This window comes from Tiliqua scincoides, chromosome 8 (assembly GCF_035046505.1).
Source record: "Tiliqua scincoides isolate rTilSci1 chromosome 8, rTilSci1.hap2, whole genome shotgun sequence".
NCBI lineage: Eukaryota > Metazoa > Chordata > Lepidosauria > Squamata > Scincidae > Tiliqua > Tiliqua scincoides.
Genome location: NC_089828.1, coordinates 44,491,235 through 44,514,070, shown reverse-complemented (window position 1 = coordinate 44,514,070; position 22,836 = coordinate 44,491,235). Strand labels below are relative to the sequence as shown.

Below are 22,836 nucleotides of genomic sequence, written 5' to 3'. Positions count from 1 at the left end.
TGTTGAGCTCCAGTTGCATCAAATCAGGACCATTCTGGTGGCCTCACATTTCCCTTTGCCTGCCCTGCCCAGGAGCCAAGGCATGTCTGCTTACTTGAAGTAAACACAACCATGTGGCTTAGTTTCGCTTTCCATAGGGCTCAATACATTTGCCAGCTTGGAGGGAGGGACCTAATTCTTGGGTGTTTTTTGAGGGCTACATTAATTGGATCAGGACCATTCTGGTATTGTTGGATTCTTCTCAGCCTGCCCTTTCCGACGGACTAAGGCAGGTTTGCCTATCAGTCAGTAAACGTGCTATACGGCTCGGTTTCACTTTCCATTGGGCTCCATGCATTTTTTGTTTTCTGGTTTTTTGCCAATAACTTTTGATAGAAAGGAGATATTTCAATCTGGTTTTGTGCATTGCATTCCGCTGGAAATTCCACATCCAACACTATGTAACATGATGGGGTTACTCCTAAGCCCTGCGATTTTAGTGCATCACCCCCCCAATGTGTGTCACCCCCCTTGTGCGTCACCCAGTGTGGCCTGTACCATCTACACCCCCCAGCAACGCCACTGTGTGTGTGGGTGGTGATCTGGACTGGGGCGATAGGGAAAGGAGGCCCTCATCCTTGCCTTCACTGTATTTCTCAACCAAATCAGTTCCTTTCTTGCCCAGGTGTGCCAATATTTATTTTATTTATTTAAATGATTTATATCCTGCTTTAGGTGCAGGAAATGGAGCACTCGTGGTAGCAATAAGAGCCTTCAAAGAAGCCCCTGTCCCTGCACCCTGATTATGATCTGGATTGCCCCTTCCTGGCAGCTGCTACTCTATTTTTGAATTAAAAAACAAACACTGGTACATCAGCTCCAGTATCAGGTTGAAATGAATGTAATATCTAGCTTGATCCCAGGCAAATGAATTAAGCCTGGCTTGTCCTGATTTTAACTTTCATTCTGCACCTGCTAACATGCAGTCTGGTGTTTATCATTCATTCTATCCTTGTCCAGTGAAGAGTGGCAGACTTGTTTTCTGTTCAGTTAGCAAAAGGTTCATAGTCTTGTTCTGGGGGATAAGCAAATGTGTGAAATTGGCTTAAATAAAAGAATGGCTCCAGTGTAGAAAGAGATTAAATAACAGAGAGGGCACTTGTTCAAAAACAAAAAGATGGGAATCCTCAGAAGGTGCACTATCTATTATTATTATGCCCATCATATATTCATAGAATCATAGAATCCTAAGTTGGAAGGGGCCTTCAGGCCTAAAGGCTTCCAGTGGAGGGAAGAACCCACCACTTCCCTGTGAATTTCTTCCTCACATCCAGCTGAAATCTCCCCTCCAGTAGCTCCGCTCCATTAGATCTGCCCTCTCGAGCAACAGAGAACAAATGCCCCCCTCCATGTGACAGCTCTTCATGTACTCGTATTTGAAAAGGACTACCATGTCCCAACCTCAGCCTTCTGTTCGCCAGGCTAAACACAGAGGGTTCCCTCAATCTTTCCTCAAAGGACTTGCTTTCCAGACCTCTGATAATCTTTGTTGCCCTTCTCTGAACCTGTTCTGGTTTGCTGCATCCTTCTTAAAGTGTGGTGCCCAGAACTGGACACAGTACTCTAGGTGAGGTCTAGCCAACGCAGAGTGAAGCAGAACCACAACTCCTTGCAACTTGGAAGCTACGGTTTCATTAATGCAACCTAAACACGCTGTAGCCTTCTTTGCAACCACATCATGCTACTGACTCATGCTCCACTTGTGGTCTCCTGCAACACCAAGATCCCTTTCACAGATTGTACTACCAAGCCAGATATCACCATTTCAAAACCCATGCCTTTGATCAGCTGTGAACCATGACAGCTAAGAATGGAACCTCCATGCACAGAGGCGGAGCGCCTCCAAATAGTGAATTCTAGAGAAAAGAAGGGCCATCGGCCTTCATGTCCTGCTTGTGAACGTCCTGTTTTCCTTGCTGGAAAGAGACTTCTGGATTACCTGGACCTTGATCTCTTGTCCCCTGCAGCCTTCCGCTTCACAAATTGTTTGCATTTTTATTACCCTGAATATAAGCATGGGGTCATCTCAGGCAACAGACTGATGCCTGCCTCTATCTATCTGCCTGGCTGCCTCAAACACTCCTTCTCCCTGTGTTTGAAAGCATGAACCAGCTGTTCTAGCCTATCTCTCTCCTATCCTTCACACTTTTTCTTTATTCGTCTTCCCATTTTTGAATCCAGGGAGTGGAGAAAAGAGCAGCAGCTGGCCCACTGCTAAGTACGATGAGAGGGGGGCATTTGACATGCTGCCTCAAGCTTCTGGATCTAGATCAGGTCTTGGGCCTACATGGAGTATAAGGATCTAGATCAGGGCCCCATCCATGAGGCCAGCTGAAGCAGTTATTCCAGGCAGCAGATTGGTGTGAGGCACCCATTTGTGTCTGCCTACTTGTCTGCATTGCTCTTCCTTCTCCTTGGATTGGAAAAGGAAGAGGGGGGCACAAAGGAAGAGGGAATGTGTGGAGGGGAGGAGAGTAGTGAGTAGAACATTGGAGAATGGGAGGAGTAGATGCTAGCGCATCATCAGGTAAGGGGGCGGCATTTGGCATGTGTCAGAAGGTCTTGGGCCAGCCCGGATCTAGGTGCCATCATTACTACTGCTAGAGTCAGCATCTAGCAGTCTCCATGCTCTGTTGGGCACCCAGGTGGTGTCATTTGCCCTCCCAGTCGTCAACTCTGAAAGCAAAAGAGGGGGACGGAGGAACAACATCTGTGGCCTCATTTATGAAAGACCCTCAACTCTTTGCCAAAAAAAAAAGCCTCTGTCATCTCAGGTCTCAGAGGATGTTGGTTTGTCAGTACCCCAGAAGATGAGCCAGCCAGCTCCCTGCAAGTGCTGCAGACATCCCCCTGCTAGGGGTGGGCTGAGAGCAAAGCCAGGTGGTTTGCTGCATGTAACTTTGCAGTTTGTGTCTGCCTACATCAGTTTTGATGTGCTCAGCTCTGGTCTTGAAACTCATATAAGGAAACCCACAGCAGACCCGTTCTGAGTTGTAGCTCAGCAACAGCAATGCAACAGAAATAGTTCTGAAAGACGCCTCTCGGTGGTAGGAGTGGTGGCCTGACAGCAGTTTTATTTCTGCTGTTGCATTGCTCCTCTACAGACCCCACTATGATCCCACTTCGGTTTCTCCTTCTCTTGCTGCTTAGTAAGTGAATCTTCTTTTTATCTTCTACATATCTGAGAAAGACCCAGTTAAAATGGCAAAGACGGTGATAACTTCTACCTCCCGCTCTGCGCCCTGGCTGGCAACATGACCTGCCTATGGTGCTTCTCAGCGGGGCATCTGGTTGGCCCCTGCGAGAAAAAGATGCAGGACTAGGTGGACCCACTTTGGCCTGATCCAGCAAGGCTTTTCTTATCCACCATGAATTTATCTGTGTTCAGCTGTGAACCATGTTAGCTAAGAAGGGAACCTCTATGTGCATTGGCAGCATATCTCCAAAACATGGATTCTGGAGACAAAAAAGGGGCCATCAGCCTTCATGTGTTGCTTGTGAACTTCTCCTTGCTGGAAAGAGATTGCTGGATTTGCTGGACCTTGTTTTGACCTCTTGTCTCCTGCAGTCTTCCACGTCACAAATTGTTTTTGTTAGGTATGGTATTTAATTATTTGAAGGTTGTGTGTTCCCCTTCTGCCTGTGCTAGAGCTACTCCTGATAGCTCCCAGGGAGCCTCTTGCAACTGTTGGAAAGAGACTGCTGGCCTGAATTGAATTTTGTCTACTCTTCTATCCTTTGCAGCAATGGAGGTCCTGCCATTTCACAAACCTTTTTAGGTTCAAAAACAACATGATTTAATTCTTTGGAGACGTTCCGCTTCCATTCTAGGGCTGGAGGATTGACTTATTTTGTTTTTTTAAACAGTAAAGGGCTATTCTTGTGCAAGACAGCTACAGAGCAAGCCTCTGCATGTTTACTCAGAAGTAAGTCCCATTGTGCTCAATGAGGCTTACTCCCTGGAAAATGTGCATAGGATTTCAGGCTTAGTGTCCATAAAGAAGGATTTCCAGTTGGGATAAACACAACCAGCAAGCAGAACACTGAAAGAGTTTCAGAAGAACTTTTGGGGAAAAATAAGTTTGTATCACTGGCACGGAGGACACACACTAAATTAATATTTTTGGCGTGCTTATTCCTGCCTCTGCTGCGAATGGTCTGCAGGCGTGCCATGAAAGTTTGGGGGAGAGTCATTTGTTAGTAGGGCCAATGGAGAGGTGATCTCCCCACCAACAGCATGGTGTGCCTTGTCAAAAAACTGATGGTGTGCCTTGACCACTTTAGTACCTTGTCAGTGTGCCGTAAGACAAAAAAACGTTGAAAATCACTGCACTAGAACATCTCCAAAGTCACAAATCTAGCAATGCCTTTTATTAGGACCAACAAAATGCTCAGAATTAAGCAAGTTTTTGAGGACTCTACAGCCTGCAGTTTACAACAGTCTTAAGCTGGAGTGCTGGAACTATTAAGGCTGAAATCCTATATGCACTTACCTGGGTGTAAATCTCACTGAACTTAATGAACCTTACTGTGAGTGTACACTCATAGGATTGCTCTGTAAGCAGGCTCCTCTTAGCATTATGAGATGCTAGACAGGATCTCAGTTTGCATCTATAGCTTCTGGATGAGGCAAAGACAATAATGGCTATTCCCCTTGTTTTTAGAAATAATATGACTAGACTGTGCTGTAGGGGTTACAGTGGCAAGTGAAGAGTGGAGAGAAATCCAGGGTCATATCCTAACCTATTGACTATTACTGAGTGGCCCTGGGCTAGCCACCATCTTGCAGCCTAACCTATGACACAGGGTGATTGTGTGGGTGGGGGAGACACCTTTCCAGGGAAATACATGAAAATAATAATAATAACTGTAAATGAACATGGTTTAACAAAAACATTCTAAGTCACCAGCGTGCCATTTCCTCCAAAGGAAATTCCCTTTCTGTGGGGAAAGATTATTTGTAAAACATGCTTATTACTTAACCTTAGTTTCTGCTTTTTTTTTTTTTAAAGATATGAATATAAATTATATATAAATAAATTGGGGCCAGTTTCCACTGGTGACCCAAAGGGCCCAGTCCTACCCATATCCCATAGACCACCATCACAGCCACCTCTCTGATGGTCTGTGGAGCTGTCAATGGAGGTATGTTGATGTTGGCAGTGCAGGCAGATCAGAGGCAGATCAGGGTGTAGATCAGGTCAGGACAGGATGGATGGGGGGGAGGATTCAGGGGCAGCAGCAGAATCTGAAGCTTGTGTCCCGGACCTGGCACACCCCTTGCAGTAGTTCAGATCTACACCAGCAAAAGAACTAGTGTAGAACTGAGCAGGCCCATAGGGGAGCATGGAGCAGTGGAGAAATTAAGTAAAAGTTTTCATTACTTATTTCTCCCCACTGGCCTAGTCCTCAGCCAGCCCATGGGATGCAGCAGATGCTGCGTCAGCAACACCCCGCAGGCTGACTAAGGATAGGATTGGGTGATAAATTATTTGGACCCCTCGCACAGTGGAGCTAGCTTCATTTAAGAGCTATTACCCACAGGGTTCAGCTAATAAAAGAAGTTGCTGGAATAAGCACTAGCTTTTTAACTGTAACTTTTAGCAATTAACTGATCTGTGGATCTGACTCCCCTGGATCCATGTTGAGCCAGACTCGGCTCCACCTGAACTCTCCGAAGGTGACCAGATCTGTGCTCCAGTCGCCTCTGGGGGGCTTTCTGAAACCTGTAGAGGTTGCATGCATCTGCCCGCAGCCTGTGCGGGCTTCAGAATGGCCTGTAAAGCTGAAAAAAAATATGACTTCTGGTTTCCTGACCAGCCTTTGGAGGGTTTAAGGGGCCGAAAACCGTGGATTTTATTATCTATAGTTTTTGTTATCTGCAGGGGGTCTGAGAACAGATCCCTCATGGATACTGAGGCCCCACCTGTATTTGCACATTGTGAAATCCTCAACAAGGATTTAAGAAGACCCTTGCTGGATCAGACTACAGTATAGCCAATTCAGTTTCCAGGTAGATGTGAAAAGTGTGAAAATCCCAGGGACCCCTCCTGAAAGTGCTTGCAGGATGCTTCAAGGCTGGGATCTGAATGCAGATCTCCCCTGTTCAAGTCATGACACCATGGCTCTAGATATAATCTCTATAATCGGCCTGTATTTCATTCTCTGTTAACACCTGAATTCACCTTAAAAGTTAAACTAGGGTTTCTTTAACTCAGATGTTTGATGACTCACATTTGCAGCCCTTTATGAAGAATCTTCCTCTGTGCAAGGGGAAACATGTGGGAAACATTCAGGCTAATCTATCGCACCTCGCTGAGGTCACTGTGTGGTTTGTGTGGCAAAGGAGCCTTCACAAATCTGCAAAGATTCTAACAAGACACATGTCCAAAACTAGATGCTGACTGATCATCCACGTGTTGGCTGAAGAATGAACTAACATTAGTATTTTATACCAGAACTTAATGCCTGCAGGAAGAAACTTTCAGACTGTCTGTTATATAGTGGGTCCATGCGAATAAAGGAAGACATAGAGGTAACAGCTCAATATATTTAATCCAACTTCAGAACAGAATCTGGCAATGAATCTGACTCAAGGCAAACACCCCTGGCTTTTATACCCTTTACCTCCGCCCAGACTCCCTATGATTGGTGCAATTGAAACATTAAGTAGAGGGCCAATGTGATGGTAGGATTTTGATCCATCACCCGATTAGCCAATCCCCTGGGGACTGGGGATAAGAATAGGCCCTCAGTTTGGCTGTACTTGTCGTAAGAGGCTACTAAACAGCCACCGGGTAGATGGGACTCATCAGCCTGGGAAGGGAGCTCATCTGAGAGAAGGAAAACTCTGATCCCAAACCTCCACTGCCTTGTGAGAGAAGGAAAACTCTGATCCCAAACCTCCACTGCCTTGTGGCTACATCCAGTTATGGAAAAGGCTTCAGGAGTCAACCTCGAGGCAAAATCCGGAGCCGGAGTCCCTGAGGCAGTTCATGGCTGAACACAGTCACGTTCTGGCAACTCCTGCGACGCCGCTGGAACCAACCGTATTGGCCTCTGCCTTTCCATTGGACCATTTCAGCGACGTGGAGAGGGGGGAATTGCTGCATGGGTAACAGCCTATCCTCCATACCTACTTTACCCAGGCTTTGCGCACTGGAGAGGACACTCTGTTCCAGAACCACCATTCAGAGCGTGACACCATAGTCTTCCGAGACTGAAGGATGCCAACAACCCGATTAGCCAGCCATAAGTCTGGGCCAATCAGTTATGCAGGATTTCGACCCTGCATAACTTGCATACATAACACTGTCCTTGATAGAATGGAAGACAGGGTTGAAACTAACGCAAAGAAATTTGACAGACACAAATGCAAAGTTCTGCATTCAAGCATAAAAGCAAAAAACAAACAACAACAACAACAACAAAACAAATCAAATGCACAAGCATACCTGGCTTGGCTCAAAAGATCTTGAGATTGGAGTCCATCACAGCCAGAACATGAGACAGTTTTGTGATGCAACTGTAAAAAAGGCGAATACAATTTTAGGTTGCATTAAAAGAGCTATAATTTCCAAGTCATGAAAGCTCTGCTTTATTCTACACCAGGGGTGTCCAAACTTTTTGATGGGAAGCCACATGATCTCTCTGACACTGTGTCAGGGGCTAAGAAAAAAGAATTAATTTATGTTTCAAATTTTAATAAATTTACATAAATTTACATATGTGAATACATTAGAGATGGAACTTTTATGAATGAAAGAAGGTCTTGCAAAAGCACAAGGCCTATTAAAGGCCTTGCACAAGGCAAGGCTGACCTTGCCTTGGCTGCTGTTGCTGCATCACAGAAGTGAAACAGCAAGCAGTGGAGGGAGCCCTTGTTCCACAGCTCAACGAGAGGTCAAACAGTTGTCTTCACACTGACAGCAGTTACATTGGGCCAGCATAGGCTCCAGCAAGTCTCTGGAGGGCCAGAGGCTTATTGGAGACCTGGGGTTCCCTGCGGACCAGATTTGGAGTCCCTGAGGGCCGCAAGTGGCCCTCAGGCCGGGGTTTTGGCACCCCTGTTCTACACCAATCAGACCTTATCTGGAGTATTGTACTGCGTCCAAGATGCTGTCCTAAGGAGGTTGTGGACAAACTGGAAAGTAGACAAACTGTTTGAAGGTGAAGGGTCTAGGAAAGAAGTTCTTTGAGGACAGGTGGAAGAAATTGGGCACTGGATGTTTAACCTGGAGAAGAGACAACTGATGGGAAATACCGGAAGGCCTGTAACATAAGAGGGCAAAAACTTGTTCCCTGCTGTCCTGGAGGACAGGGCTAGATAGAATGTGCTTGTGTTACAGGGTGGGTGGATTTTGATAGAACATAACAGAAACTTCTTAGATGTAACAGCATCTTGATAGTTGAACCAGTAATGTGGGTGTGGGCTCTGCCTCACTGGAGGTCTTCCAAGCCGAAGACCATAGCCAACTGTGGGTTTTTTTCTGGATTTCTTGCATTAATCAGGAGGATGAACTATGTGACCTACAAATCCTGCTCCAATAATATGATTTTCTGACCCCCCCCCCCAAAATGCACTGGCAGATACATGGGAAGCCTTAAAGATGACGTCTGTAGTGTACATGTGCCCTTAAGCTGGTTTAATACATTTTTTTTTATGCCCCAGGGAGTCCTGGGAATAATTGTATCCCTGCAAGGGGCCAATGAGACATGACACAGGAGGAGAGATGTGTGAACAGTTTTTTGAAGCTGCAGTGGGAAAGGCAGGAGGGATGGAGCTGCTGAATCTTTGCCCTTTTGTATGCTTATTAATAGCTCCCCTCCCCCGGGCATTTAATACATTACAGGATTTAGCCTTGATGGATTTTAACCCAAGAGATACAGTACATGCTTCTGATAGATATTCACAATCAGATTCATTCATTGTTGCAAAATGGTTTGCACTTATTTCTTACACGAACAATGGTTCCTCTGTGTACAGCATATTTTTTAAATGCTGCAGGTTTTCTGGGTAGACTTAATCTTTGCATGACTCATAGCCTGCTGACAGTTTTCTTTCTTTCCCCTTGATAATAATGTCTGTGATTGAAGACGTGACATAATCTTTCTTCCTTAAATTTTTGTTTTAATTTTAACCTCTGTGACAGCCTTTGCAAACCTCCCCTTTCCGTTGCTAATTGATTATTACTGCAGCACCTTGCCTTCATCTTTTTGCCTTTTCCTATTCTTTTGATTCTTCAGCCTTTTAAATTAATTTCCTATATTTCTTCTGTTTTACCCACCTGGTCTAAATTCACCAGGAGGAAGAAGCGGATTAATGCACGTTTCAAACCATCACATTTTGTGGTGGTTTGCTCCCCTCCCTCAAGATTTTGGGGCTTGCTATTAATCTGGAGGAAGGGTCCCCCCAAGGCAAGTGCAAAATGGTTTGTTGCAAATGGTTTGCATTTATTTCTTACACGAACAACGATTCCTCTGTGTGTGTACAGTATATTTTTAAATTAGTCACCACACTATCTGGGTCTTTTATGGATGAGCTGGGGTGGAGGTGGGGATGCAACTCTCTAGTAGAGCCCCAGCTTTGCATGGAGAAAGTCTCTGATCTATAATAGCATCTCTTGGTGGGTCTAGGAAAGGTCCTTCTCTCTCCTGGAGAACTGCTGCTAGTCATTGTAGACAACACTGGGCAAAATGGGTCAATGCATTTGGTACAAAGCAGCTTCATATTTCATCACAGCACAAGTGGTTTTTAATTATTCTTCATCGCAGCTCCAGTCCCTGGCATCCCCGCCAGAACAGGTAGATAGCAGAGCTGGGAATGAGATCCTGGTGAGCCGCTACCAATCAGTGTCTGCAATACTGGGCTAAATGCACTTGGTAAAAGGCAGCTTCCTTTTCCATAAGGGATTGAGAAGGTCAGCTGATTGCATCCATCCCAGATCAAAGATGTCCTTGCTTAAGGGTGAACCCATTGGGCTTTCTGGCATGGGTGGCACAAGAGGTAAGATGTCTGTCTGCTGGAAGTTGGGACGTGCCCCCTCTCCCAGCACTTTCCACTACACTGCATTGGAACAAGCTTTTGCTTTATCCTCCTTGCTGGATTAATCACCAGTGGCCTATTCTGATGTCCTCCCTGCAGCCATAAAGCGCCTGAGAAGTTTTAACATTGATGCCAGCAGGAGCTGGGTCTCGCCACCCATGTCCCCAGATCTTGGACATCAGGTTCTTTTGCATTCGGATGGGAGACAAAACTGGTAAGAAAAAAACTTGGAGGTGGGTTGAGAGGACAGGCCCACTGCCCTAAGCAGATGTTTGCAGACATCTGTAAGGTCATGTTCACTGGTGCTTAGGTACCAGATCAGCCCGTGGATGGTGATCCTTGATCAGCAACTATTTTTACCTGATGATGACGATGATGAATATTTATATACTACTTTTCAGCAAAAAAAAAAGTTCTTCAACCTGTGGGTTGTGACCTCAGTGGGATTGCAAAGTCTCATTTGGGGGATTGCAGCAACCTTTCAAAGCCGGTGCTTTGGAGAAGGCTTGGATCCAATCCAATAATGGCAATGCCTTATCAAATCTGAGTTCTTGGTATAATCCTGCAACAGTCTCTTCTGACTGTCTTGCCCCACAGCTCCTATGGTCAGCCCTGTTTAGGCTGCTACCTCACAAGGTTATTGTGATATACAAGAGGTGAAGACACAAGAAACAGGGCAGGTGGGGGTGGGCAGTGAAGGGGCAGGGAGTGGGCAGATCGGGGCGGGATTGGCAGTGGATCCCCAGTCTCACACTATTTCTTGGGATCATGGCACGAAAAAGGTTGAAGACCACAGCTATAGCCCAAATTCCCAGCTGTTCTACTTCACAGATTCCTGTCCAGGAGCAGCTGCAGATCTCAAGTCCTAGCAACCCACACATTTCTAGGATTAGGTGACAGTGACTTCTGATCAGGATGCTAACTTTCCAGCAAGCTCCCCAGAAGCTACCTAAATGACAAAGGAAAACCAGTTTCACACACACAGCACTTCCTCAAAGAATTCTGGGAAAGGTGGTTTTATGAACATCCTCATAGGGACTTCAGCTGTCTTTAATAAGCTCTCCAAAACTACAATTCACAGAGTTCCTAGCTTGAAAGCTATGAGGCTTAAACCAGTGTGAAACGGATTTATGTTTTAGTTCATTCATTCATTCATTCACTGCCCTCTTCAGTATACATGCTCAACAGGCTTCCCAAAGTTGCTTACAATTAAAAGAATAATTACAAGAGACAAGACAGTTTGTGGAAAGGTTTATAGGAGTCTAGTTGCAGCCCCCAGAGGCAGCCCCTCCATTGCTAGTCTTCAGGAAGCATAGGCATTAGAAATAAAACATAAAAGAAACCGTGTAGACATGGATCACACCAAGAGCTGCAAAGAGAATTGGTTTCCTGTTTCACATCCTCCCAGAGAGCTGTGGTGTGAGATCCTCGTCTACCAAGTCTGCTTACATTTTATAATTGTGCAACTGCGGTTAACAGATATGTTGGGGGACATCAGTCAACAGCTATCAATTGTGATGGCTGAATGGAACCTTCTTGTAGTACCAGATGCTGGGAACAGAGGAGACCTATTGCCTCCCTGTCCTTTTTGTGAGCTTTCCAGCTTAGCTGGTTGGACCACTACCACAATCAGAATGCTGGACTAGATTAACAGGCCATTCCTAAAGTTGGTGAGGACTATCACAGCAGCCTCAGTGTGGTGGTGGGTGTCGTAAAAATGCAGTAAAGTGCTTTTTGACACCCAGAAAGTAAGTGGCACTGGTGGGAAAGCCTGCACCATCCCACAGGCACTGCATCCTGCCCAACAGCTGTTGGGACACGTAAGTGTTGTGCCGAGTGATAGTGGAGCAAGGATGGTGGAATGAAGATAGGGAGGGGCTGTTTTGAAGTGGGGAAAGGTGGGGAGGGGGCAGTTCAGGCCTGGGAGGGGGCAGGGATGGCAAAGGAGGCCTCCACCATATCCTAAAAGCCTGAAAGACCTACATGGGGCTACTCAGTTCTGCACCAGAGATTTAGCTGTCATAGATCTGATTAGCCTCATTGAGCAGGCTATTGTTCCCTTACCCTGAGACCTCCAGCCTGCTCAGGATACAGCATGAGCCTAATGGCCCTGCTGTGGCAGCGTTGAATAGGATTGTCTGTAAGATGGACCCTGGGACTTATCCAGCTCACTGGTCCCCTTGTCTCCCCATTCAGTGTTTGTTAAGGATCTTCTTTTTCTTTTTTGTGGAAAAGGATTTTAGCTACTTCCTTGGGGGCCGGTCACTCTGGTGTGCTGTATCAATGTGATATGCGAGATGAGATCCATTGTGAGGAGGCCAACTTGGGAGGTATGTATGGTTCTCATTGCTGGTTTGTGGGCTTTCTGGAGGAATCTGGCTGGCCACTGTGGAAAGATGCAAGATGCAGGGCTAGATCTCTTTGGTCTGATTCAGCAGGGCTCTTGCTTATTTTTTGTTCTATTTGTTTATTTTGCTTTTGTTAATTATATCCTGCTTTTCCATCCCAGTTATGGACCTCTCAAAGGGCTAACAATCATCAAATTGATGACAATAAAAACAGTAACAGCAAAAAAATCATGAAACAAACAAAACCCCAAGAGCAACCACAGGAAAAACAATCAGATTATAGTGATATAGACCTGAGTTGATTGATTTGGACTCACGTCAGACTCAAGTTGCTTCAACATAAATGATGCACAGACTCAACTTGACTTGTGACTTGTATATTTTTAGTGAACGACTTGCTGGCCTTGGTTCAGTAACATTATCTGGGGCTTGGCTTACCAGCTGTGGCCACATCCGAAACAAGTTTTAATTTTTTTTTTAATCTTTGTGCACGTCTTTTTGATTTTCTATTTCTATTTCAATTTTCTATCGAGACACACACACACACCACCACCACCTCCTTTTTTCTGTTTAAGTTGGCTTTCAGACTTGAGACTCAACTTGAGACAAGTCCTTGTGAGATACTTTCATCTTACAAGGACTCGAGACTCGAGACTCGAAGGTAGACGCTTGAGACTTGAGTTGAGACTTGAATACATTGCTATCAGATTATGGCTGCAATCCTAACCACACTTTTCTGACAGTAAGCCCCATTGAACAAAATAGGACTTACTTCTGAGTAGACCTGGTTAGGATTGTGCCCTATACCTTGCAGACAAATCAAACTGCTACCCCTGCAAAATGAAGTTTTCAGCACATGGCAGAACCCCAGGATGAATGGAGCTTGTCTGATCTCACGAGGCATGGAGTTCCATAATGTAGATTCTGTAAAAATAATTCCAGGTTTCCCCCTATTTTGTCCTCTTTTTGGACCTTTCTATTCTCCCATCTCCTAAAAGCAGCTGGACCACCTTTCTGCCGTGAGGGTCACTGGTGTCTGCCATCCCACCCCCTTCTCTAGCCAGGTGAGCTTGACCAGCTAATTGATGGGCACATGTTTACTAGAAGAGGCTGCTATGTGGTGCTTCTGTCATGATGCTGAATTCAAAAGACAGGGCTTTCTGAGGTATGGTAGAGAGTGGGCGGGAAGATTGCTGATAATTATTGAGCATCTCATCAAAGAATTCCAATAAACTTCCAAAGGAACCTCAGAACATAGTTATAAAACTATTGCTGCCCTGTCATGTGCAAATCAAGGAAGAAAACAACTCTAGAACAACTGAGGAAGATAAACACCTGCACATAAAGGAAGCCCCACTTTAAAATAAATTATTTTGTGATTGTCTATCCTGTTTGAATTTGCAATCTAGCAACCTGCTGTTTTCTCTTTCTCTCTCAATTTTGTTGGTAATAATTTGATGTCGTCACTCCCCTCTTACTTGGTAATGTCCTATGGTCAGTGGCATAACTAGAGGGGGTGCAAAGCACTAAGTTTTGCAGGGAGCCACACTGTGGCATGCAAGCTACCCCTCCCCCTCCCCTTTGGAGGGTTGCCTCTGTTTTGCTCTTTCGGCCCAGAATGGCTCTGAAGGGGAGGGGCCCCTTGCACCTTGCAGAGAGGCTTCCTGCAAAACTTAGTGCTTTGCACCCCCTCTAGCTATGTCACTGCCTATGATCATACAATAAATATACGGATTGCTGGTAGGTAGATGAATTTGTACTTTCTTCTTCCTTTCATGCTCCAGAAAATATTAAGAAGTTGAAAAATCTCCGTCCTGGTATTGCTGTAGCCCAAAGCCCGGAACAGATTTTGGTAAGTAGTGGAGAGGTTAGTGAATCCTGATGTGTTTTTCACTTGCCTCGAGCCAAGAATGCAGTATGAGAATGTCTTCATTCATTTGATAGTGCATAGATATTGCTGTCTGCTGTAAACCTTGAAGTGCCATTTTATGACCCCGTTTGGGTCTCCTTCACTTCTGTTTTTGTTCCTAAGCTTCTACTTTGCCTTCCTCAACAGACCTGTCTCCAGCAGAAACAGCGCCAGCGACGCAGGGTCACGCAGGAGCTGAATGGACTTTGCGTTCTGCTCACAAATGACCTCCAGGAGAAGGCTTTCATCAATCTCACAGACATCAGTAAGAAAACCTGAGTGACTGCCAAGGATGGGCTGGGAGGGACAAACTAAGTCAAACCACGCTCTGCTTATAGTCAAACCATTTTAATTTTCTGCCTGGTTTGCACTGCTCTGCTGCTCACCATGAATGGGACATGTGACTTGTCCATGATCCCTTAGCAGTGGTATTTCTTGTTTATATAGAGCCGTCCGTGCATGGTGCTTTACAGTGAGTGAAACGACTGGTCCCTGCCCAGAGGAGCTTATAGTATAGCTATTGAATGGTGATGAGCCCAAACCATTTGCAAAGCACTGCTCAACCCACATGGATGTCCCTTGTCACACATCTTGTATAAGAAATGTCCCCTGTGGATCTTGTTCCTGGCTGTCCCACTCCCACCACTTCTGATCTAGGTCTATTTTATGTGTGTAGCAAAGTGACTGAATTGACTAGACTACTTCAGACTGCATGTGAAGGGACACTTAAAAAAAAAAAATGCTCCATTGAATTAATGACTCCCTGCAAGCAGAGAACAAACATAGCAGGGAGAAATCTGGGCCTAGAATCTTTGTCCCTCATGTGCTGGTTTCTGGTGGAGAGCCCATACCCATCAAAGGACCTGTTTGGTCAGCCCCTGAAACCTTGGGACTGCTGACATTGGTAAGCACTCAATGCACCATCAGAGGGTTCTGATGGAGAGTTTGGTGCAGCAACCTGGTGCCATTATTCTGCCTGTCTTCATTCATTCATTCATTCATTCATTCAAGGAATTTATACCCCACCTTTCCACCCCACTTAAGGGCCCTCAAGCTAGCTTACAAAATATTTCAATACAATGGATAAAACAATGCTGAAACATTAATGTAAAAAAAATTAAATCCATGAAAACAATTAAGCCATTTCTGCCCAACATTGCACATATGCAACAGGGAACAAATGTGTACACCTGTGGGCCAGGCAAATATGGGTTAAAATAATAAGACGCAATAAACTCAATTGGATCACAGTTAAAATGATGTTTCATAAAAAACACCAGCCCCTCCATGTTAACATTTAAAAGCTTCCCTAAATAAAATGGTCTTGAGGCCCCACCGAAAGGACTCCAAAGATGGAGCTGTTCTCAATTCCAGGGGAAGAGAATACCAGAGATGGGAAGCCACCACTGAGAAGTTATCTCATACTGCCTTCAACTCTCTCTAACTGTGTTTCTGTCTCCAGCCAAAGATGACTGCTGTGTATTCCATTTTCTTCAGATTATTTCCTGCATGTTTATTTTTCATCTGTTTCTATAGTTGAGACCAAGTTAAGCAAGAATGAGCCAAAGCGCAGAAGGAGAAGTGACAACACCGACGGGATCAGCAATATGGGATTGGTTGATGCCACCAGCAGCACCTGCCAGAATCCAGAAAGTGCTTACAGCTGCAAAGGTAAGCCCAAGGTAACTGCTGAGGAAAGGTATCCCAGGGCATAAGAACATAAGCGCCTCTGGATCAGGCCAAAGTGTTACCAAAAGGGCTGTTTTGTTTAGGGGAATTATTATACTGCCCTCATTGGAACCTCAGGATCGCAGGCTGGATAACAAGACAGCGTAATGCAGAGAAATTCCCTTTTGCTTAAAGAGGAGACTGAGAGAAAACTTTTAATAAAAGATTATAGTTTTATTACAAGAGCACAAAGGTAAACATAATGCACATGGAAAATTGATAAGTATATGTTTCTTGGTCCTAGTACTTGAATCCAGTGTACCTAGCTCAGTGTACCACCTAGAGCTGAGCTGGGTGGTAGCTTGCTTACTGCCACCCAGCAGGGTGTTTGGAGTCAGGATGTCCCTTATCAGTAAAATTCAATGGGGTCTAATGGCTGGGTTCCTAGATGGGGGAACTTAAACAATACAATGAATGGGCAACACAGTTGCAGTTCAGAAGGCAGTTCAGGTTTGCCTACAGTACTTAAGTAGTGTTTGAATTGAACAATACAATGAATAGGAGACCCTTAAACAATGATTTAAGATGCCAGACTTCTTCATAGGGAGGTGGATTTAAGTTGCCAGACCTTTTCCTATAATGTGTAATCACAGGGAGGTGGAGGTTGTGTAAGCTTGTGACTTGGCCTGATTGTTGAATGTATGTGTTTAACCTGCATGATATTTTAGTCCAGGGGTGCTCAAACTTTCAACTTTAGGGATCCTGGACCTTTGAAATTGTGTAGGAGAGATAATTTCAGCAGGTGCAGCTTGTCATCTGTGGGATGACAAGTTGCACCTGCTGAAATTCTCTCTTCTATACACTTGTTAAAGGTCCAGCATCCCTAAAGTTGAAAGTTTGAGCACCTCTGTTTTAGTCCATAGTACATAACCAGATAGAGAGAAGGTCACAACTAAAAGGCAAAAGGGGATTTTCACGTAACAAAAGGCCCATCTAGTCCAGCTTAATGTATCTCACAGTGGCCCACCTTGCTTGATGGTCCTTGCTGGGCAGCAGCAACTATCCCTGTGAGGTAGGCTCGGAAGAGACAGTGACAGTGCCAAGGCCCAGCTATTAAAAAGAACTTTTGCTACTTTTTCTGTAATCATATATACGTAATCATAAATGCCATTTAGCTGCTTTTTCCTGCCACTTGTGTCACTTATTCTACATACAGTACTCTGAAGATTGGAGGCCTGACTCTTTCACTTTCATATACTCTGGAGCCTGCAAATCCAGTCAGCAAGAAAAGCCCCCTCTGCTCTACTTGGGATCTCAATGTCCCTGATTATGGTGCTTGTCCCTCCCTCCTGCTTACTAGTCCACTGTTACATTTTGTGGCCCCCTCTTGATAGTAAAAAGAATGGAACTCTAGGACTTATAGTTCTTGAGAGAACAAGTCTCAAAAGGTAGTTGAGAGGCATCTCTTTGTTGTTAAGTAGATCCTGGGCTGGTAGCTTTCTTGTTCAAAATGCAGGTTTTTTTTTTCCCTATTTTAACTCTGCTTCTGATCCTCACAAGGCAGATCTCACAAGACAAGATCTGGATATTGTATTTATTGTTTTTGTTGCCATAGAGCATAACACAACTATCCCTCTGGAAAAATCCCATGTGAACTGTTTTTATTCAAGCAGAAAGTCACACATTTGGCTCATCTTCAGCTTGGATAAGAACATAAGAATATAAGATGTTGGTTTTGATATGGATTCATCCCCTCCAGGGGGTCTTAATTACTTTTGAAGTTATCATTATTTTATCTCTTGAAGGAAAAGATTCTACAGGAGAATCCTCTGAGTCTGGGTATAAAATCCTTAACACTAACAATAACAACAATTATATAGAGGAGGAAGAGGAGGAAGATGAGTCTGGTAAGTCCTATAATCAAAAGCCACTTTTTAAAAAGTGACTTTTTCGTCCTTAAGGGCTAGATAAACTTGAAAGTCTGTGAGTACTTGCTGACTTGGAAATGAGAGAGACAAAACATAATAGCACAACCCAATGCATGTCTACTCAGAAGTAGGATATGGAAGCAGAATTTACAGGCCTGAACATAAAGTGTACTAAAGCAGTGTTTCTCAGAGTGTGAGTTGGGACCCACTAGGCGGGTTGTGAGCCAATTTCAGGTGGGTCCCCATTCATTTCAATATTTTATTTTTAATATATTAGACTGGATGCTACCAGGATCTGTGACTGCATTTGGGGAAATGTTACCGACCTGTACTTTTAACAAGCTACTATGTATATTCTTTTAACTATGATAGTAAATGGGACTTACTCCTGGGTAAGTGTGGGTAAGATTGCAGCCTAGCATTGTTAAAAACGGTCCTGCTTGATGATGTCACTTCCGGTTAGGACATCACTTCCAGTGGGTCCTGGCAGATTCTCATTCTAAAAAGTGGGTCCCGGTGCTAAATGTGTGAGAACCACTTCACTAAAGGTCATCCTAAGCAATGGCGTAGCTAACGATTCTGTTGCCTGGTGCAGAGAACAAAATGATGCCCTGGAAGTGACGTCACTTCCAGGTTTTTAATTTATACCCACTTTATTAAAATAGTAAGAAATAAAATATCTGCAATATCCCCCAAGCACCAGCATCTCCCCCAACACTCAGTCTCTACTGAGGTGAGCCCTGCGCCCACATGAGAGACGCTCTGGAGATGCCCCCCCTCTGCAGTGCCAGGCAGCCGTTTTGTTTGGCAGGCAGAGCTCAAGTCCCACAGCTGGCTAGTGGGGGAGAGGGGAGGCTGTGGCAATGCAGTCACCCGCTTGCTGGCTTGCAGTGCCCAGGGAGGGAGGAGGACTTGGGGTGGGCAGGTGGGAGGAAGCCATGCCTGGCTGACTGAGGCTACAATCCTATCCACACTTACCTGGGAGTAAGCCTCATTGACTATAATGGGACTTACTTCTGAGAAGACAGGCATAGGAATGAACTTAGACTTTTGCCCCCAGTAGGCTTAGACTGCAATCCCATCCACATTTTTCTGGGAGTAAGCACCATTGACTATGATGGGACTTACTTCTGAGAAGACATGCCTATGATTGGTTCTAAGTGAGTTTGTGTGGGAAGCAGTGGCTACAGTAGTGGAGGTGCACCTCCCCCTCCTTCTGTCCTTCTGCACCTCTGAGCAAGGTGGAGGCAGTTGGCAGCCCTGCCGGGAAAGCTCCCTCACCTCAGTGCCCACAGGCCTTGATGGGTCTGCTGTTGGTTTTCAGGCGGAGGGGGTGCTGCGGCACACACTCAACAGTGAGGCATCCTGCAAAGGCTTCCCCTAGCCCTGCCAAGGTCTTAGACGAAGTGGAGCCGGCTCTTCCCACAGGGAACTTTCCCTGCTCAGTGTCTGCCTGCTTTCACCACCTTGACCCCCTTCCCAGCTCTGCCAAGGGCAGGCAGGTAAGCAGGCAGCCTGCCCTGCACCCCCTCACCTCTCCTTCCTGCCCAAGCGAGGGCAGCCGAGGTGTGGCTTCCTCAACCCCCCTTCCCTGCTGCTGGAGGCAGGCAAAAGTGTAGCCCATTGCTGTGTGCATGACTTACACTCTCCTGTTATCAGGGCAATAACAGTGAATGACTGTTGCCCCACCCCCCATAGTCCAAGTCCTGTGTAGGCGTTGTTGCCCTGGTGTTGCCCCCCAGCCCCTGATGTTGCCCTCCCAGGGGCTGTAGCCTGGTACATTTGCTACCCCCTTCACCCCCTTTGCTACGCCACCGATCCTAACAGATGTCTGTAATCAGGCTGAAAGTGCTGAGTTATGCTGAGTCATTGAAAGCTGGTGCAATGCAATGATGTAATGTTGAACCTGATTGGTTAACTGAAGTACAAAGGAAAAAATCTAAAGTACCAGGACATTATTTTGGCTTCTTCTTAGCTCTGCACCTATCTGAACTGCATTGCTGTGAGACTGCTGTGGACGTTTTGCTGCTGTACATATTTGTAAATAGACTTGTTGGTGGAAACTACTGTGTCTGCATTTTTCTTCACTGTGAGGACTACAACCTGGAGAGCTGGAATTCCTTGCTTATCTGTGCACCATTGTTAACTCCCACAAAACTATGGATAGGATTGCACCCTCAGTCTCATGGATGGGCTCGACCTGCAAAGCAGTCACTAAAGCAATTGGGCAGGGTTTAATTTGGGTTGGGGTAGGAGGATTGCCACCAGTGGCATAGCTGCAGGGGGAGCAATTGCACTGGGCTGCAGGCTGCCTGGGAGCAACCACCTGGCCACACAATTGCCTCTTTCCCCCCCCCCCCATTTTTTTTAATGGGGATGAGAGTTGTACACTGACATTTCTATCTGCATGTGCTTACAAAGTGATAAATGTGTATTTCATTCTGCCTGCATCAGAAATAATCCACAGTTCTTTCGTTTATTAATGGTTGTGCATTTGTTGTGCATAATGCATTTCATGGATATTTTATTTCTAAAGGAAGATTCTGAATAGTGTGTTGAAGCTTTAAATACAGTAGTTCTGTTTTGTATAATTATTTACCTTAACTCTGGGGTGGGCGCACTACTTGGTTTTGCCAGAGCTCAGCCACAGAACCAGTTCCAATCACTGTACCAAGAGCTTAAGATGTAACTATAGAGTGGAGAATGCTCTTCTTTCGCTACTGAGCAACAAAAGTGGCCCCCAAATATATGGGATTAGGGATCAGGGCTTCTAGGAGAAGTGTGATCAAGGCAGTTTTGAGCTTCAACACCAATTTGGGGCCTGTCTGGAAAGGACAGATGTTCATTCCCAGGTAATGGAAACTCCTTACTCTTCCTATTCTCCCCACAGATCTGCGGACTGAAATTGCTATTGTCTTAGACGGGTCTGGAAGCATTGAGCCAGAGGACTTTGAACAAGCCAAGGATTTCATTTATAATGTGATGAAGATGTTCTACGAGAAGTGTTTTGAGGTGACTCCTTCTGCTTTCACCACGGATTGGGGAACTTATAGCACATGTTTACTCAGAAGTAGGTCCCACTGTGTTCAATGGGACTTACTCTCAGGAAAGCATGTATACGTTTGCAGCTTTAGGCTAGGAACCTTCTTACCCAAAACTAGGATCTTGGCTGGCGAGCTTCCCAGAACTATAAGCCTTTCAGTCAGAGACACTTTTGCCTGCTCCTCCTCTCTGTGACATCAGAACAGCTCACCCAATTGCTGTCAGGGGGCACTTACCACCACAAAATTCCTCAGGCCCCAATCCTCTCTAATTTTCCAGCGACCATGTAGCCACAACATAGCCTTGAGGTAAGGGAACAAATGTTCCCTTGAGAAGGCCTCCACAACAGCGCCCCACTACAGGATGTAGTACACACCCCATTGGCACAGCTGCATCAGTGATGGAATACTGGATAGGATTGGGCCTGTATAGAATGATATGTCCCATCCCCACTCCCTAATCCTGTTTCATGCTGCTTCCTTTCATTTTAGTGTGTTTTTGCCTTGGTTCAATACGGAACTGTAATTCAGACGGAATTCGACTTGCGGGATGGCGGGGATGCCAGTTCTGCCTTGAAAAAGGTTCAGGCTGTGAGACAAGTGGGCAATGCGACTCGAACAGCATCTGCTATCAAACATGTTCTGTGAGTTTTATATTATAGGCACTACCAAAACAGAAGAGGCAGACTGCTGTCCTGAGTTAGGTACTCATTACACATCAGGCCTGCCTATCTGGTCTTCAGGTACAGGGTCATGAATGTCCCTGAAGGGTTCACGGATCCAGTGCCTGGACACTGGGAGGAGCCATAGCTCAGACATTAGGTTTTGCATGCAGTAGAACCCATGCTCAATCCTTTGCAGCACCTCCAGTTAAACAAATACTAGACAGTAAGGCTGGGAAAGACCTTGGGGAGACCCAGTAAGTTGGTGTAGCAGCACTGGGCTAATGGACCATTGCACTGACTTGGAATAAGGCAGCATCATATGTTCATGATCTAATCCCAAGACATGATTGTGCAAGAATGGTGCAAGATCGCATGCAATTCTTTCATGGTCTTGGCCCTGTGAACCGGGAAGGAGAAGCCATCCGGTGCCCCTGTGAATGTAAAGGGCAGCTGTGGTGACTTTGGGAACCACTGGTTTGCAGGACTTTCAACTGCCTGTTTTGCAAGCTGCCGGAACAGAGGCCAGGGGGCAGTTTGCTTCCTTTATGCAACTGTGATGAGGTTCCTTGAGCCTTTTTATTTCCACCAAACATCCTACCTAGATAAATACAATTTATCTTAATAGGCAGCATTGAAGAACCTCCCTTTCTGGCCTTCCCCAGCCCTAATGCTTCTCTTATTCTATCCCCAGTTGTCCTATCATCTCTGTCTCCCAGTACCATTATTTGCTGTTGAGAGTAGCTGATGATGACTCTATTTTGGCTGCTCTGCATGTTTAGACTGATGTTCCTCTCAACAACTGCAAAGATTCACTTCCATAAACATCAACAGAACTGTGTGGTTTCAAGTTTGTTTGCCCAAACACTTGAAGAAAAGCTCTGTGCCATGTGGAAGTCTGCTTCTGGGATATTATCAAAAAGCCTGCAAGTTGAACTTTCTTCTGCTGCTTTTAACAGAGATTCCATCTTCAACGAAACCCACGGATCCCAGATAAACGCCGCCAAGTTCATAATTGTCCTGACAGATGGGGAAATTTTCTTGGACCCTTTGAACTTAGACACGGTGATTAATTCTGCAAAAATGGTTGGCATCGACCGTTATGCCATTGGGGTAAGCTCCATGTTCTGTAAGGCTATTGCATGTGGTATCTTCTATATGTCCTCGATGCTCATTTGGGTGGAATAACTTAGCTG

General features: G+C 45.4%; 2 protein-coding genes across 4 annotated transcripts in view; one reads left to right on the top strand and one right to left on the bottom strand.

Moving 5' to 3' along the window:
* LOC136658403 (uncharacterized) overlaps positions 1-22,836 on the bottom strand; it is a 125,692-nt gene that overhangs the window by 56,790 nt on the left and 46,066 nt on the right. For all 3 annotated transcript variants that reach the window (XM_066634962.1, XM_066634964.1, XM_066634963.1), the window contains one exon: positions 7,494-7,564. The gene's annotated coding sequence lies outside the window, so the exon portion shown is untranslated. The remainder of the gene's footprint in view (positions 1-7,493; positions 7,565-22,836) is intronic.
* The window catches only part of ITGAE (integrin subunit alpha E), a 38,788-nt gene continuing 28,326 nt past the window's right edge, over positions 12,375-22,836 (top strand). The window contains exons 1-8 of the mRNA XM_066636441.1: positions 12,375-12,414; positions 14,217-14,284; positions 14,489-14,606; positions 15,878-16,012; positions 17,815-17,916; positions 20,828-20,949; positions 21,471-21,622; positions 22,600-22,753. Coding sequence (XP_066492538.1) covers positions 12,375-12,414; positions 14,217-14,284; positions 14,489-14,606; positions 15,878-16,012; positions 17,815-17,916; positions 20,828-20,949; positions 21,471-21,622; positions 22,600-22,753 — 891 coding nt within the window. The remainder of the gene's footprint in view (positions 12,415-14,216; positions 14,285-14,488; positions 14,607-15,877; positions 16,013-17,814; positions 17,917-20,827; positions 20,950-21,470; positions 21,623-22,599; positions 22,754-22,836) is intronic.